This window comes from Astyanax mexicanus, chromosome 8, assembly GCF_023375975.1.
Source record: "Astyanax mexicanus isolate ESR-SI-001 chromosome 8, AstMex3_surface, whole genome shotgun sequence".
In the NCBI taxonomy this organism is placed as follows: domain Eukaryota; kingdom Metazoa; phylum Chordata; class Actinopteri; order Characiformes; family Acestrorhamphidae; genus Astyanax; species Astyanax mexicanus.
In genome coordinates, this window is record NC_064415.1 from 45,604,245 (window position 1) to 45,623,424 (window position 19,180).

General features: G+C 36.3%; 1 protein-coding gene across 7 annotated transcripts in view; it reads left to right on the top strand.

Moving 5' to 3' along the window:
* Window positions 1–19,180, top strand: part of rasal2 (RAS protein activator like 2) — a 207,202-nt gene that overhangs the window by 63,831 nt on the left and 124,191 nt on the right. For 5 of the 7 annotated variants that reach the window (XM_049483149.1, XM_049483146.1, XM_022663442.2 and 2 more), the window contains 2 exons: window positions 7,489–7,595; window positions 16,159–16,271. In XM_049483149.1, coding sequence (XP_049339106.1) covers window positions 7,489–7,595; window positions 16,159–16,271 — 220 coding nt within the window. Of the gene's footprint in view, window positions 1–3,584; window positions 3,880–7,488; window positions 7,596–16,158; window positions 16,272–19,180 lie in introns of those variants that run through there. The other 2 variants (XM_049483150.1, XM_049483148.1) reach the window with 2 other exon arrangements.

Consider the following 19,180-nt stretch of genomic DNA (forward strand, 5'->3'; position numbering starts at 1 on the left):
CTTTTCAAGAGTCTGAATAACCTGCCTCACATTTGCACTCGAATTAACAGTATACTGCTGACCTCCCACCATTGCCTTAGATTATCAAACGACCCTTCTCCATCTTCCACTGTGCCCCAAAACATTTAACCTTAGAACAAAAACTCTCATACTGCAGCAGTTTACACTTAAAATGCCAATATGAGGGTGCACTAGAAAAATTGGAAAGACTAATTATAACTGAAACTAAATGATGATCAGAAAACCCCACTGGGAAAATAGTACAATTAGTATTTCTGCTGCTGAAATGTTTAGACACATAAATGCGATCCAAACAAGCAGCACTAACCCAACCATCTAAAACCTTCATACAGGTATACTGTCTTGCTGAAGAATTCTTCACCCTCCACATATCCAGTAAATTAGCCTCTATCAGGTTTTTGGACAAACACACGAAGTTCGATCAACAGTGAAATCCACTGTGCAGTTCCTATCTCCCCATAACAATGCACCCATCGTTAGAATGTTTCCTCAAAGCATCTTGAAAAATATTTAAAAAAGCAACATGCTCATGCCTAACATTAGGCGCATATACATTAATAAAATAAAACAAAGCACCTCCAACTTCAGCTTTAACAACCAAGAGGCGACCCTTTACAACTTCCTCTGTGTGCAAAATCTGAAATCCCAATAATGGAGAGAATAAAATTGCCACGCCTGCACTCAAACTATTAGCCCCGTGACTAAGAAAACACTTTCCCTCTCACCACATTGCCCAGTCAGCTTCATTCCCCTCATCACTATGCGAACAGCGGTGAAAACTGTACAAGCAGCTCATTCACTACTAAACCATCCTCAATAACACGAGTGACAAGATTCTCTGAGCTCAGAAAAACCACGACAGCTTTATTCATGCAGGAAGCAGACTGAATATTTTCATAGCCCACAAGATCTCCCACACCGAGGAGCTTGTTTTCCACTGTGGCGTTATCCTTATGTAGCGGCTCAGTGGTTTAATACCTGGTGCTAATTGAGATGTTGAAATATTTTTTAATTGGGCGCCAGTTATTAAATTAATTTAATTAGATTAATTAATTAATTAATTAATTAATCAAATTAATTAATAACACAAGACATCTCAGGGTGTGGTTTCTACAGGTGACAGAAATTTTCATAACCAAGTTATCCAGAAAAACACACTGAAATGACAGGTTTTGTAAAATAAAAGTATTTATTAAATCACACAGATATGAGTAAATAATTCATTAAAAAGTCATAAATGTAGCCATTAGATATCAAATCATAGTGTAGAATAATAAATGAGAAATAAAAGAACAAACATGTTATTATACTGGTATGAAAGGAATAAAGATTAATAGAACTATTAAGTGAATATTTCTAAATAAGGGTCTAAATGTAATGAGGTCAAACTAATCAAATGAGAACACTAAAATAAGTAGATAAGTAAGATATTTTACGGCCTACAAAGATCATCCCTTTCGCCAAATAACTAAAAATTAATCTATACTAAGAAGAGAGTTAAGAACAATAACCAAACTAGACTTGACCAACCAAAACACCAATTACTGAGAGAAATACCCAAACTGCCTTACTCTGAGACGTCTACAAAGGGGGTCCCCATCGGTTCGGTCCGCTGTTTAAACCTCTTGTTCGGCTGACATCCTGCACCCCTAGAAGGTCCGGTGTGGACCAATCCGCAGGGTAAAGATGGTGCTCTGTGGGCCAGCGGCGCACCTGGACGACACCCGCTTCTAGTCTCTGCACAGGGAAGGCCTTCCCTGGAGCTGGCTCGGCTGGCGTACCCTCTCGGTGATCCGTCGGTTGGTCTAGTTGGTTTACTGAACTATATTAACTATCTTGGCAAGCAGGAGAACTCCGTAGATCATAAAATAGCCTAGTTATTTAACCTAGGATAGCTAATATTAATATACTTGAAGATTAAATGCACTAGTCTAAGAAAACTAACTTAAGATGACTACACTAACAGTCTATCTTTTCTCCATCTCTGGGCTCCCTAACCTCTCTCCTCTACTTCTCTAACTCCAACTCCATCTGCCTTTCCATCTCAACTACATCTTCTTCTCCTCTCCTCAACTCCAAACTGAACTGAACTAAACTCAACTGGAAACTCCAACTGGAAACTCTAAAAACTGGAAACTGAACTGTGTCTGCCCAGTTTAACTATTAGTCTCTGTGGCCTGTTTGGCCCCTGAGCTATGATTGGCCCTGTGGCCCAAATGTCTGTGTTTTGATTGGTCTAGGAGCAATTTCAAACTTTGGTGGGGATTCACAAAGGGCCATAAACCCCCCCCTCCTCACATGGTCAACATGCTTCAGCTAGTGGTCTATTTTTCTAATAGACCAAACCAAAAGAAAACTCAACTAAACAGTGGATCAAAATACATTCTTTACAACCAGTTTTGTAATACTCAAGATAATCTTAGGAATACAATGATGGATGGTACTCTGTCAGAAAGAGATCAAGAGTCATGTTATTATTTAAACCCAATTAAATCACTTAAAAGAAAATACATGGTTAAACCACTGATAACCAAATAAAGCTAAATTATCAAATGCTAGTTAAACCTTGTTGATTCAGACTTGAATGTGTAGGAAAATTCAATCAGGACACATCCAAACACATATACCATATACCAGACACATATACCATTATTTAGTAAACATTCTATAAAACACCTTTTTTATATAGTCAATATATATGTATTTTAAGCAAAGTCTTCTTAGTGAGAAATTCCTCCCCTTTGCTGAGTGCTTAGATAAGCGGCTGGCATCGGAATTTACGACGGTGGGGGAGGTTGGTGAACAGAGAGCAGAGAGTCTCACTTACAAACGGTCAATGGAATTTCCAAGCTTAGAACATTTCTCTTAATTTCATTAATCTTATTTCTAAGTGATTGCAGAAATAACTAGGCACAAACCCCTAAATTGGTATAATATTTGGTGAATTAACAATTTCCAAGGCATTAATTAAGTTTTGACACTCTCTTAAATCCGCAGTCCCGTCCTAGTGATGGTGTTGCAAATGTTCCAAATGTTTACCTTAACTCCGAGGTTTATGACTTGGAGGAATGTAAACAGAATTTTACCCTAAACTCGCATTTAGGGCTCTTGAGCGAGGCTGAGTGAAGAAATAGTCAGTAAATGTCATTTTGAAATTTAAGGTTGTTTGAAAAAAAAAGATTACTCCAAGGTTTTTTTTAGAGTGTTCTGGGTTCGAAGTTTCCTTATAGGCCGTAAAGTGGGGGTAGTGTGTGTTTGTGTCCAAGCAATGAAGAAATCCTCTGGTTAATCCACTACACTTAGGTACACACCTGAAACCATTACGGAGGGATAAAGGTGGCGGCGGCGGCATCCCTCCGCTCCCTACACTACACACTACTCAGATCAGCTCAAACTACTCACCAAACTCGTGCAGAAACTAGAAAAAAGTAGCTCCCATCAGCAGTCTCACCCCACACCACTCTCACACAACTCCCAGCATGCAACACGCGTGCGCACACAGAAAGAGAGATGTAGAGAGAGAGAGATTGAGTTTGGAGAGAGAGAGAGAGAGAGAGAGACTGAGTTCGGGAGGGGAGAGAAGAAGAGAGAGAGAGAGAGATTGAGTTCGGGAGAACAGAGAGACCGACCACGATCAGACCTGGCTGTAAGGGAGATTGAGCAATGCAGTGGATGATGAGATGAAGGAATGTTACGGAAGATGTGTGAAGTCTGCAGGGTAGCATCCCTGTGGGATCTGTACTGGAATAATATAATGGACACTTAGGACAAAAACAGTGGGAGCTGATTGGACGAGGGCAGTCTAATGTAGATCTGGTTTGCTTTTTGACTAGGTAATGGGCAACAGCTGTGATAGAGGTATTTATTCTCTCCCACACTCTCTCTTTCTCTCAAACACACACACACTTCTCCCCTCTGTGTCTTTTTCTCTTTCTCTCTCGCTCAGTACATTATGCGGTTATGAATTGCTTGCCGTCTGCAGTATTGTATTGCCTCCAATGACTTCCCTTCATCATTCATAAACACTGCATAAGTTAGACATGCTTATTGCTTAGTCATGCTGCATTTCAGAAAAGACTGCATGGCGGAGTGTGTGTGCAGTCTGTATACGATGGTTCTCTTTCTGCAGACAGTTATTGGAGAGTGCTATTGATACACCCATGTTTCAGAAGGAGAGAGGGAGATAGAGTGAACTTGAACAGTTGCTTTTTTTTGCAAAGCAGCTCTAAAATCATGCTGAGTCGATGCCCTCACTCACTCTGAATATAAATGAAACTCATGGAGTCTCCTGAGGAAATGAGAGAGGATGTCCAGCAGTGTTATAATGCTCCAGATAGTTACTTTATAAACTGGTGAATTTATTAAGTTGAAAGGTGACCCAGTACAGAAAAAATCCCTCCGATATTAGGGACTAAACTCAGGTATTCGTCAAGTTGTGAATGTTCTTCTTTTTTAATATTTGTAACAAATGTCCATACCACTTTAAATAAGACTACCTTTATAAAGGATTTATAAATGGTTTATCATTAATAATCAGTTATAACACATACGTAGAAAGGGCAACAATATAGACGGCTGTGGGTTCAGTATTTGACAAACAACAGGTCATAGTCGCTCTTTCTACGTATGTGTTATAACTGACTATTAATGATTTGTAAGGCATTTAATTAGTAACCACCTAAAGGCCACCTAATTAGTAACCATTAATAAACTCATTGTAAACCATTTATAAATCCTTTATAAAGGTAGTCTTATTTTAAAGTGGTACCCAAATGTCTGAGTAATCGATGGAAAACAATTCTGTTTTTAAGAGCATTTTTCACAAGGAAATTTTGGAAGGGACTCTTCTATTTATCCCTCTGTAAACCATAATATCATTAAATCATTAGAGGAATGAGGAGGAATTTCAGTGTGTGAAGGGGTTAGGGCACAAGCCTATGCGGAACCCCCGTATCTCCGATCCTTTACACAGCATCAAGAACAGTCATTCAACAATACCTGATAGAATCACATGGACAAGAGATTGCTTTACACATTTTTATCAACAAGCTCTACAATACAGAGTAACTAAATTCCTCTTTAAAGGATGAAAAGAACAACCCACACTGTTCTCAGCAACAATTCCGTACGCCATTCTATAGGGATGTGTCAGTATACTTCTGTCATGCAGCATTATTGCAGAAAAATCTTGGTCCAACCTATGCTGCTTTCAACACCACATTTTTAACAGGGACATTCATGCAGTTTTCAACAATACAATGCAAAACTACTTTTGAGATTCATAACAATCCTAAAATTAGGAATGAATTTTCAAGTCCATGAAGTACATTTGTAATGTGAGTAAAACTGACATGCTGTGGGCTGGAGGTTAAGCCAATTTAACCAGTTCAATTAGCACCTGTAGAAGTTGTCCAATGGTACCAGGTGGTAATGATAGTGAAGCTGCAGAGGTTTTGGTCTCTTTACTGAGTAAGCTAGTTTTAGCTAGTCTGTTGTTTTGTGTGTAAAATGATGTTTGTTGGAAGATATTTTAGTTTGAAAACACTAAAATTCAACACAGTAAAGCCGGCATTCTGAGGGGTTGAATACAGGTATCCTGTAATTAATTCATTTATTCAGCACATACAGGGACTTCATGTTAGAGTAGCAGAAGTTCATGCTACCGTGCTTTATAAAATCTCGCTAAACTTTAGCAGAATCCCAAAGACTAAAGAAGTTATTTATTATTAAAGTAGCTCACTTTAATGATACTCCATGACCTGTAATCATCGGTTCACACTACAGGACTGGCTGTTGGTAGTCTCTGCTCTTGACTCCCAGTCATCAACTGGATCAGAAACACTTAATGGCTGAAGAAAAAAAAAGTAAAAGATGTTGGGTTAATTCTGCAGTTGGTCTGCAGGTTTAGGTTCAGCAACAGTATATGCTGAAAGAATGAGGTCAGCTGACTACCTGAATATACTGAATATAGACCAGATTATTCCATCAATGGATTTTTTCTTCCCTGATGATCACAGCCATATTCCAAGATGAAATTGTCAGGATTCATGGGGCTGGAATTGTGAAAGAGTGATTCAGGGAGCATGAGATCATCATTTTCACACATGGATTGTTCACCACAGAGTCCAGACCTTAACCTCGTTGAGAATCTTTGAGATTTGCTGGAGAAGGCTTTGCTCAGCGGTCAGAAGTGAATGCGTGCTGCAATCAAAGCTAAAGGCAGCTAAAGGCGGTCCAACAAAACATTAGTGTGTGACCTTTTTTGTGGCGACTTTTTTTTTTTTTTGCAATTAAACATATGTTGCACTTGCTCAGTCATGTAGTTTGAACTGGCATTAACCACAGTTACAGTAAATTTAACATTAATGAGCTCATTTAGATTTCTAGTATCATGTCAGTTTTAGATTAGTCAGTAAATAAACATACAGATAAATGATGTGTTGTGTGGTGCAGGTTAGATGGGACAGTAGTACAGCACTGGTGTCTAATGGGTGGGAGTAAAACTAATAATTAAAAATCAATACTGTGTTTTTAAAAATGTATACTGTGATGCTCCTTTTTTCTGTCTTAAAACCATTGTGGGGGAAGATAAACCCATGCATTGGCAGCCATCACTATTACTTCACTGAGGCACCAGACAGACAAAGCTAGTAAATGTCTGCTAACACTGTGATCAAAAAGGGCAAGTCTATAGTCTGCTGAAAGCCTACACTTTATTAGCCCTGCAAATATAATTTATACCATGTGTTTTGCACCTCTCATAATCATATGTGGGAAATATCTGCACTATTCTAAATTATTTTGTACTAGTATTACAATTATTCTAGTTGTTGTCAGTTTTAATTATTGATATATAAACTTTCTGTACATTCATATTAGATTAAATGCTTACGTTTTAGTGTAAACCTAGTGTTACCTTCTACTGTAACTATTTCATTGTAACAGCATGCTATCTGGTTATTTGGATCTCTACAGTAGCAATATTGTTGGGTATCTGCAGTCTTGTGATTATGAATAGTGATTTTTGGATGCACACAGTTTCTTTATCAGTAGAGGGGTGCTGGTGCTTAAGTAATGTATCTGGGAATTTAATACCGTTCTTAACAAGAAATTCTCCAAAAGAAAATAATGAACTTTTCAGCCTACTGGACACAGAATGTATTTGATAGAAGTGCTCAGTCTCCTCATGGCACTGTCACAATAGGAAACCCTCCTGTAAAACCAGGTGAAAAATAGGTGAAAATTGCAGTTGTTTTTGACTGTGGTGTGGGCGTGGCCTAAACAAACACTGTCTCTGTAGATGAAAAACATGTTGGAACAGTTGATATAAAATTACGTAAGATGGGCCTGTTTTATTTTGACCAAACGTCTAGCATACGGCAACATTGGTAGAAACACCTTAAAAGGTTATGGAAACTCTCTCTCTCTTTTCTAATTGTCTAATCCTTCTGTCTTACTGATTCCCAGAAGTGTCTGCTGAACACTCGCCTCGTCGGAGGAGCATTTCAGGCCTGGGCTTCACAGAGAAGAATGTGTCCACTAACGTACCCAACTCCTCGCCTTTCAAAGTGCCGGTAAGAGCACATTATTAACACTTACACACTCTGAGCCTAGAGCTGCAACTATCATCACCAATAGATTATTTCTACATGCAAACAATATTTGGCCTGTGCAGTCAAGTCATTATCAAATCAATTCAAATCAAATTTATTTGTATAGCACTTTTTACAACTGGTGTTGGCACAATGCAGCTTTACAGAAACGTGATCACAGAACAAAGAATCAGGCAAAACATTAAGCATATAAAATACAGAATACAGAACCTCCAGTGAGCGCGGAGGCAAGGAAAAACTCCCTCAGAGCTGCAGGAGGAAGAAACCTTGGGAGGACCAAGACTAAAAGGGGGGACCATCCTACCACTTGTCAAACGGCTTTTAAATTAAAAAAATTCTTTATACATCCACATAGGTTTTATATATTCAGGAGTATAATAGAGCCACTAATGGCTTGGATGTAATCTGTAGTGGAGAGTAAGATGGATGATGAGCAGCTGATCTGTGGTGGTGGATGGAGAAGAGCTGGCTTCAGAAACTTCCATCAGTCTGGCCGGACAGAGGACATGAGAGCCTGTGGGTCCAACATCCATCGGTATCGGGTCAGACAGGTGGGCAGTCAGTAACTCGGAGGAAGGCAGAGAGATGGAATTAGGTTTACTGGATTTATTCAAAACAGAGAATATAAAACAGATCAGAGTGTGGCTAATCAATCAATCAACCTTTATTTTCACTCGGAAAGAAACATTGAGGGTGACCCTCATTAACAATGTTGCAGAGCCATTATAACATCAAAGGGATTGGACATATTTAATGATAATTTAGAAATAATAAGAAATAAAATAGTAAAAAAAAAATAAATAAATAAAAAATATAAATAAAAGTATGCATTTTAAATCAACATTTAATAAAAATATATATGTAAAACTGAAAATTCTAAAATACCATAAAAAAACTAGTTTATAAAATATAAAATAAGTTAATAGATAATAGTAGAAGTAAAGTAAAATATTAAAAATGATAAGTGATTAAATGAGTAATAGAACTAAGAACAAGAATGAAAATACAAAACATTGAAATGAAATAAAAAATAAAAGTAATAATAAACGAAAAATAAATGAATAAAAAAAAATAATAAATAAATATATATATGTATAATATATAAGAAATAATATAAGAAAAAAGATAAACTAATAAGAAAGTCATTTAAAACAGTCACAAGCTTTCTGATGGTGATTAGAAACTAAAAGTTTAAAATGGTTCAGTGATCCCAGCGAGCTGAGCTTCAACGTTTCCTGTAGTGAATTTCAGCTCGCTGGTGCTCTGTAGCTAAAAGCAGAATTTCCCAGTTCACTAAAAACTCTTGATACCTGCCAGGGGATCCAGCCACTGCAGCGAGTCTGATCTGCATTATTATTAATTAAGATCAGTGAAGAGATACAAGCTGCAAATGCACAGAGAGTGATTTATAGATAAAAAATAGCCAATGAGATTTTTTTCGTGCAGCTAGTGAGGACCAACCAACTCTATTGTATAGTGTGCAGTGGTGAGTAGTGTAAGGGTCGCCAGTAATAAATCTCAGAGCAGAATGGTAGATTGAATCTAATGGTTTGAGAGCACTGATGTTTTTTTTTTTGTAAATTCCTTTTTATAAATCACTATAGTCCAGGACTGCTAGTATGGTTGCCTCCACTATTTTTTTTCTTTTTTTTTCTATTAAAAATGTATGTAATGTTCTAAAATAACTGGGGTTGCGAGACGCAGAAGGTAGGGGTCCAGACCGTCCTCACCTATTGTTTTCTGAGGATTAATAGAGGAAAGGGCGTTAGCTACTATGTATGGAGAGCAGATCTGGAGGGAGAAGATATCGATTTTCTGGGAAGCAGTAGTAGTAATGATAGGCTGATCCACGGCCAGGTCAGAGTTAGTGTTTTTAAATATCTGATCAGCTGCAGCAAAGTGTACATTAAAAGCTTGGCACAGTTCTTGCTGGTCAGAGATCAAATTACTATTGACTAGAATTTTAGTTGGGATTCGTTGGGAGTTGTTTTTGAGGAAGTTTACTGCTTTCTCTAATCTTATGGATTAGAGAAGCTAGTAATTTGGTTGAAGAAATAATCTCATTTGGCTTTTCTAATTGCAGAAGTGCATCTGTTTCCCAATTGTCTAAATGCAAGCCATTTTTCACATTCCACTGTGCGTCTGGCAATTGACCAGGCTTTATTTCTTGACTGTAGCAGTGAGGAAATTTCCCCTGTAAACCAGGGGCTAGATCTGTCTCTATTTCACAGTTTTTAAGCATGCTTATTCGCCACTGAAAGGAATGATTTCCTGAAATGTTCTAATGCAACATCCACATCTGTACTTTCAAATGTTAAGTGGATTTTGCTCACTGCTAAGTCAGAGAGAAAAGCTTGTTCATTAAAGTTTTTAAAATTTCTTGTAACCACCATCCGACAGCCTTTTGTATCTTTGAACTGGTTCTAATGCACCCGATCGGACAATGATCACTAAAGCCAAATTCAAAAACTCCAGCGGCAGTGATTTTATCTGTTTTGTTAGAAAAGATTAAATCAATGCTAAGATTAAATCAATTAAGGCTAATAACTCCGGCAGATCTAAATAAAACAGCCTAACTAAAGGTAGAGAGCCAGAAGGTAATATAGACACGGAGGCAACCTGAAACACCGGCATCCACCCACTCCACCGTCCACAAACCTGAGTGACCGTGACCTGAGTATAAAAATGTAATCTTTCTTGATTTTACACATCCCACAAAATTATCTCTCCTAACCCACAGTCTTCACTGCATTACTAGCTAGTTTTGATTTTGCCTAGATGCTTTGCAGCTTTTCTAGTAGCAGTTAGGCTGGTTTAGATACATAATCAGGAAAAGGCTTTTCATTAGGTCACATACTCAGTCTGCACGACACTTTCAGAAACAGAACACCAGAGAGACAGAGAGAGATGTTAAAATCAGTTTGATTATATTTTTAGCCAGTCAAAGTAGGCCATCACACAGGCTTGGTGCTGTTAATACTGTATTTTTTGCACTATAAGGCACGCTTAAAATACTTACATTTTCCCAAAAATGGTCAGTGAGCCATATAATCAGGGGCGCCTTATGTATGAATTTTACTGGTTAGGTATTAAGGAGCCGTAAAGTCACTCTGCTGAAGTACAGCATTATACAGGAGTTTTACTTTAGTTCTCCAGCTGCATTACCATTACCCGCTTAGCACTAGCCATACAACCTTTCAGAGGTGAGTATTATCGGCCTGTAGTCTGCTTCTAACCCCGGCTAGCACTGCTGGATTAGTATTAGCATTACCCGCTAAGCTCTGTTTTTTTTGGTCGTTCAGAGATGAGTAGTATCGGCCAGTAGTCTGCTGCTATTGGACTGTAGTCTGCGTGTTTACCGTGTTAAAACTATGTTCACACTACAAGGTAATCAGGCTGATTTTAAGTGTTGATTTGCTTTCCCTGACGATCACAAATAGGCAATATTATTATGGATTGCATTGAAAACACTACACTTTACAACACACCTGCCATGAGGTTTGAACCCAGACTAGCATACTATTTTAAACATACTACTTTAAAGGTTTGAATCACATATAGCACAAATTTATTCATCACTTCACATTTTTGCATTACTATTAGGAACAAATAAGTATAATGACTGCATTATCTTGCAACATTGTCTTTGCACAAGATTCCCAATGCATACGTGACCCATGCAATTCCTCCCATACTACACTGAAGAACATGAGGAGTACAATTCACAATTAACAATGAAACTTGCAATGAAACTTGGTATTTTCAGGTCGACTCTGTAATGCCCTGCAAATTTTTAAATATTTTAGCCTCTTGGGGGCACTATTAATTAAAATCATGTATATCTCATTTAAAGTGTTATATTTTGACAATAATTACAGCTGCATGTTTTTTGGAGTATATTTCTACAAGCTTTGTTCATTTAGAGACAGATTTTGCCCATTCTTTTTCAGTGGGATTTAGTTCAGTTCTTTGATTTTCTTAAATCCCACTTGAAAACATGAAATCCCATATTTCATTTGTTCATTTGATATTCAGTTGAGAATCCAAAATCAGAAAATAAAAAAAAACAATTAATTATCTAGTTCTTTAATATAAAACTATAAAACAAAAAACGGGTTGTTTTTTTCTTTTTTTTTTAAAGATCCACACAAAAAAGGGGGAAAAAACAGACCAGAAGCCAAACTTGATTTAGATTTTTCATCTGCGTCTTAGCCGGATTTCCGTTCCACCTTAAATGCTTACTGCAGTAACACACACACAGTCATCCTGCATCAGTAAAAGATTTATGTTCTTTATTCATGACTGCAATTGACTGTATTTATGTTCTTTTGGTCGCAAAAACCAAACTGAAATGCAGCAGAAAACCTCCGTGAAGTAACACAAGCTCTCTAGACACAGTATTATCTAACACTAGAGCATTAATAATAAGCAGGTTAGAAATGTAGATAACTGATGGTGGTCACAGCAGCCCTGTAACAGATCATGAGGTGAAAATGCACCTATTCCTTCCCTCCACGTTGCATTCTTAAACTGCAGCCCAAGTGTTTAGAACTACATTTCCCACAAAATACTACAACTTTATTCTTTATTAATATTATGACTTTAATATCATAATATTATGACCTTAATATTGTAATATTACAACTTTAATCTCGTAATATTACGATATTCTTGAACTGAACTGTTTTTATTTTCTTTAAGAGTGGCCCTAAAACGCTTTCATATAAAATAGACTTGCATAGAGTTTAGATAAAATAAAATGATACAAGAGAACATAACATTACATAAAATAAGAATTTATTATATTATTAAATATAAACTTATGACACAATACATCAAACTGGTAAAATTCTGAAAAAGAACAAAAAACTAGATATTTTCCATAATGACCCTGTGAACATGACATGTAATATAACAGACATAAAAACTGACTGGCCAAAAAAAGTTGTCACCAAAAAAATGGTCACACACGATTATATTTTGTTGGATTGCCTTTAGTTTTGATTGCAGCACGGATTAAGTGTGGCATTGTTTAATAAGCTTCTGCAATGTCTAAATTTTTTTATTGCATTCATTTTACCAAGATCCTGCAGCATTGATGATGGTAGAGTCTAAGCACTGCACAAATCCTTCTCCAGCACATCCCAAAAATTCTCAATGAGGTTAAGGTCTGGACTCTGTGGTGACCAATACATGTGTGAAAATGATGATATATATGAAATATATAAATTCTTATTTAATGTCATATGTTTGCAGTTGTTGGATGGTGAATTGTGTAAAGTGCTACTTGGGATACTCAAAGCTTGGGATATGTTTTAATATCCTAACCCTGCTTTAAACTTCTCCACAACTTTATCTCTGACCTGTCTGGTGATTTCCTTGTTCTTCAGGATGCTGTTCGTTCACTAGTGTTCTATCAAACCACTGAGACCTTCAAAGAACAGCTGTATTTATACTGAGACTAAATTACACACAGCTGGACTTTATTAATAAAGTGACTTTGCACATCACACTTTTCAGGTTTTTATTTGATTACATTTTTGAAAACCATGTATCATTCTCATTCCACTTCACCATTGTGCTACTTTTTGTTGGTCTGTCACTTTTTTTTATAATTTTTTAAAAATAAATTTTATAAAATAAATAAAAATTTATGGTTGTAAGGTGACAAAAGGCCTTGGGGCCCTATCGTACACCCTGTGCAAGGTGTGTAGCGTGGCTCGTTGCCATTGTACACCCTGTCAACAGTCTATTTTTACGCTTTGTGCACACGTCCTTAAAATAGCAATGGACTTTTGGAATATATTAATGCCGATGGGCGTGGTGGTCTGGAAATGTCGTGTGTTCAGGTAAATTTCTGGCGTGTTTCTATCTATTGTATCTTGGCGGCGGAAAAACGGATTGCACGATTGATCCTGAGAGAGGACGTCTAAATTCACCTGTCACTGGCACACACCCAGAGCTGAATCACATCACCCTGCACCATGCGCTTCAAAATACCCCCCCATCACTTCCTTACCACAGAAAAATAATCCTTACCCAGAGCCTTCAGCAATCAACTATAAAAATAAAATATAATTAAAAATCTGCACAATAACTATAAATTATTATTAGTTATATATATTTCTGTCAGTTATAAGGATTTATATTTCTGTTCGGTACACAGACTTAATAACTGTAGCTTAATATAGCAGACACAGGCATTCTGCTGTTTAAGAATTTCAACAGATGCTTATTCTCACTCAAATTCTGGAGGAAATGGAAAATTAAAAGAGAAAAGAACTTTGACTGAAAATAAATTAATTTTATTTCACTTCGCTATTATTTAACTGAAATTCACTTTTATATCTAAAAAAATAAAGCGCATTGTCTTCCTGGCATCTGAGGCTGCCCGTCAATTATATAAAACTTTGGAAATACACAGAAATATAAAGCTATATGTTAGCATTCGTTTCTTTTCACCAGGGCAAACGTATTAAATTATTAAATATATTAATTTAGCTAGTTAAAATCTCGTCCAGCGCTCTAAAATGTCAGGCACGCAAAGCAAAGCTTGCAGTGCACGCGGCATTGCGCACATAATCACCTCTGTCTTCTAAAAAAAAAAAAACGTTGTGATAAATAAGGAAAATGCTCACTATTAAACTCACTATTAAAGCCACATATTTACTGATAATTAGAGAAATCAGGCAAAATGCGCCGCACTCTCTCTCTCTCTCTTTCTATCTTTCGCAGCGTGGAGCAGAATTCAGCGCGAAATAATATAAAACTCAGTTCAGTTAAATAAAAATAAGTAAGCACCTGTAAGTTAATCAAACATTGTTAAATATAAAGGATAGGTTGAAGTTTTGATGAGCTGTTTCAATGATTTAAAACTGAAACTAACTGAAACTGAAACTTTTATTATTCTGCACACTTTAAATTTTATATTATTCATTTTGTTATTCATTTTAATTATTTTTATTATTTTATTAATCAAATTATTAAATATAAATATATATTTTTCCCATGATTCCCATGCTAGTTTATTTGTATAAATTTAATAATTTCTTATCATTCTTATCATTTTACTTAAATTTTACTGCTATTATTATTTTATTCATAAGATTCATAAATTCTTTACTTTTTATGATATTTTTAAAATGTCCTATTTTTCCTTTTTTATGTATATATTTTATTTGTCTATAGTAAATGTCAGTTTTTATTTCTATTTTTTTTTTATATTTTTAATCCCTTTTAAACTGTAAATGAGGGTCCCTATCCAGTGTAAATAATCGATTGCTTGATTAATATTCAGTGTTGCAAACCCAGTTTTTACATAAACAATAAACAGAATAGAGAATAAAATAACTTTACTCTTCCCTAAGCTGCTGGTTTATCTTCACAGCCTGACGCACAGTCAGTTTCCTCTGCGCTCTTAAAATAGGAATGAACAGAAGTCAGCGCGCAGCTGCCTCTTAAAGGTAATGACTACAATCTCACGTTACGCCCAAAACACACCCATGAATAATTAAGGGAATTAAAACACACCCTTTGCGCTGTTGGAGCTGCGCAAGGCATATTTTTCGCACCCTCAAGATACCAAAGACACAGGACACGTCCTAAATCACGCCCTTGGTTTTACAAACCTAAATGGACAGGTAGGGTCCTAACAAAATGTGAGATTGGTATATGAAATGTGAAATTGAGGCAAGATGCCAAATTTAGTGCAAATCTTTAAAAAAAAAAAAAAAAAAAAAAAAAAGCACTGATCCTCCTTCTGCTAAATGTGCTTGAACCTGCTGATTGACACTTGCAGCTGTATTATAATCTGTTATAATACACATTTTAAACTGTAATTCTCATACCATTGCTATTACTGTTTAACTACCTCATACCTTCTAATGCAACATCTACCCCATTGTAAACTAAACTAAACTAAACTGTTTACAGTATATGTGTATATAAATATGCTAAGAGAAATGCTTCTTATGACACAATTGATATCATTTTTATTCTACTTAATACACCCTCAGGTGAAAATATTCACCTCCTTGTTTCTACACTTTGTAGTTGTATAATTACAGACTGCAGTTCCTTTCAGTACAGGTTTTTATCTAATCACAATTTATTATCTAAAGTTATCTAAAGAGTTCCTGTGATGTTGAGATGTGTTGAGAGTGCTCCTTCCAAAATTCATTAACTCTGATAAAGGTTTGTGGCAATCACAACAAACACTAATTTAGAAATTGTAAGGCGATGCTGTAGAGTCATTGTAAGGCCTAAATTGCTGTATTAGATAAAAGTCCACTATATGTGTAAAGTTTTTGTTGCGTGGAAACAGATAAAACTAAGTGATACCTCTCTGGTGTGATAGATTTATACCAAATTCATTGCCTGCGTTTGAGTAAATGTCTTAAAAAAAGAATACTAAACACACCAAAAATGATAGGATTACCTATCATGCTCTAGAATATGCACCAGTGAGCAGTGGACTTTTCTGACAGCAGCTCACCTGACTGCTATCCGTGTCATTCTCTTTCAGGGTTTTTTCAGCAAGCGACTTAAAGGTTCCATTAAAAGGACAAAGAGCCAAACCAAACTGGACCGAAACTTAAGCTTCAGGCTGACCTCACTGCGGCCCACTGAAAACGACAGGTATGATTTCTGTTCTTAAAAAGTGATGAATTGACATAACATTTACCTGTTGTTATCTTAACTGCCTTTAGTCCACTTTTGTGGAAATGCATGATGAAAGGCAAGCATGTTAACTGAAGTTTGGAATCAGGTGATTTTGTATGTATTACCTTATTGACCTAAATTGCTCTGTTCCACCTTGATCACTTAATTCTCTCAGTGATGAGGAGCTTCGTCAATCCCGGTGACAGTGCAGAGCATCTCTCACTCTGGATTCAGTGGTAATGTTGGTTTGGAATGGTTCTTACATTTTTATAATTTTGAGGGATTCTAAGGTCAGAGGTTTAGGGGTGTTGAGCACAGGTCGAAACCAGCCACACCACCTTCCTTTAAAAACACATGGACTGTAAAAGAATTTGGGAAGTCTCCAGGAGGGGTGTGTGTTAAATAGAAGAAGAAATAGAATCATTTAGATTCGGACACACACAGGACATATCAGGAGTGGGACAGAACAGAATAATGAGCTCTGTTTAATATTGTGTGCGCAGGTGTGTGCTTAGTGGAGAGAACATAGATTAATGCTGGCAGTTCCTGAGCCCCTAAAAAGACCTGGCATCGCCCCTGGTAACAAGTAACGAGGCAGCATGTAAAAAGTATTAAAATATGTAGTGAAGTAAAAGTAATACTCCAGTAAAGTACAAATACAGCATTTTACTAAAGTACAGTAGTTAGGTAGCTTTACTATACATCTTTGATTAGGACCACCTCGTATTCTTTTAAGCCCCACTTGTCATATAGGACACTTTGTAGTTCTATAATTACAGACTGTAGTTCTGCATCTGTTTCTTTTTTTTAGTGCTGTAGTGTGTTGTTCTGGTACAAGTGGATGAGACACAGCAGTGCTGCTGTAGTTTTTAAACATTGTCCATTGTCTCTTTTATACTCTGGTACGCACAAAACAATCCCTCATCTTCATCTATATGAAGCTGAGGCTGAAATTATAAAGGTAAACTGGAATCACAGGCTAATAACTGGACCTGTATTATGTCCTATAAAAGGAGTTTTTTTTTTCGAAATTGGAAATGATTTCATGCATTTCTATCGCTGTGCTGTAAGGTTCTTCAACAATAATCTATATGTTCACCAAATGTAATATTCATGTAGTATTGCCACTATTCTTATTAATTGTGTAGTCACCTTTGGACTGATATTCATGTTTAAGTGATCAGCAGTAAAAGTAAAATATAATTTACTAACAAACATTAAGTACTAGAAACTTGGAATAAATGGCATTGTTACAAAAAATGCTTTGTTGACATAGAATCACTAGGAAAACATCTCTAGGCCATGCCTATAGTGAAAGCTAGTAATATATTTTTTTATAGTTCTTTTCATTTTCTGCTAAGTGTTTCCCTCTTGCTTTCTAGATGTTTTAATTATGTTTATGAAGAAATTAACACTTTTAAATCCATTAAATTTAAAAAGCAAAATATAATTTTATATAATTTTAATTTTAAAATGCTGAAAAAAAAATTCTATGATTAACTGGACTTAAGCCCCAGGTCTTTGCATACCCAGAAAATTGCCACTGCCATTTACCAGTCACAAGCATCTTGCGTGACTTTGTTTGACCTATCAAATGCAGCCACAGTATATACTGCAACATCTGGTAGAGAGTCATTAACAATGGATTATTAAATGTGATTGGGGAAGTAACTCACTCATCTATTAACATTTTACTAAATAGCTTTTTTTACTCAAGTAATAATTTAAATGACCACTTTTAATTTGAAATGACAGAAATAACGCACACCAGTGAAAACACTCAAAAGACACACACAATGAAGTGCAGCCATCATGGCACTCGGTATCATGGTGGGCACAGAACGCAGACACGTAAAGATATTGTAAAACCGTTTATTAAAAATAAACAGAGGTATAACGTTGGTCAATACAGAAAGGAAGGTAATCACCGTTAACAGGAGCCACGTAGACAAAACCATACCATAACCATGAAACAGACCAGAGTTCATACATGAGATATCCAGCAGCAGAGATAATCCAAAAAGACAGAAGTGATACACAGTCCAGGTAATACACAGGAAATCCAATATCAGAGGCAAAGGCAAAAATCGGCGTTGAGAAAACAAAAAGCAAGGTCATACACAAAAATAGCAAAGACAAGATATCAGAAAGCTTTGTAATGCGGTAGAACCAACAATACTCGGAACCGGTGTGTGTGTGGTGTGCTCCTTTATAGTGCAGGTATATATCAGTATTCCGGACTTCCTGGAGGGAGCAGGTGAGGTGTCGTGATCAGGTGTGTGCGTGATGTCAGCGGGTGGTGCATTCTGGGTAGTGTAGTTGTTAGACTGAGAGCCTTCGTTAGAGGTGGGTGTGGAAGGAACAGAGGCGCTTTCAGCAACAGACGTGACACTCAGGGAGCAGTTAGTGTTAAGCTAGGAGGATGAAAAAACCTTGTGAGGAACCAAGACTCACATTTAACATTTACTATCACATGTAGGGCTGCAGCTATCGATTATTTTAGTAATCGAGTACTCTACTGAAAAATAGATTTGATTAATCGAGTAATTGAATAAAATAATATTTGTGTGCTTAAAGAGTACTTAAAAATACACAAAAAAACAAGACATTTCACTTAATAATGAATGAGCAATTGGTTTCCTTTTTTAGATAAGTTATATTTTTAATTCTCAACATACATTTCCAAACTGCAAACACAAATGGAAATAAATAAAGTAATAATAATAATTTCATAATCAGTACTTTAAGTATGTAAATTAAAAAACTCAAGCATATTGTTTACAACAATTAGCTAAGCTAACTTGAACTTGTTTATTCTTAACTCCTTAGCGCTGTGTTTACTGATTACATAAAGCCTGTATTAAGTTGCAGTCGGAATTATAATT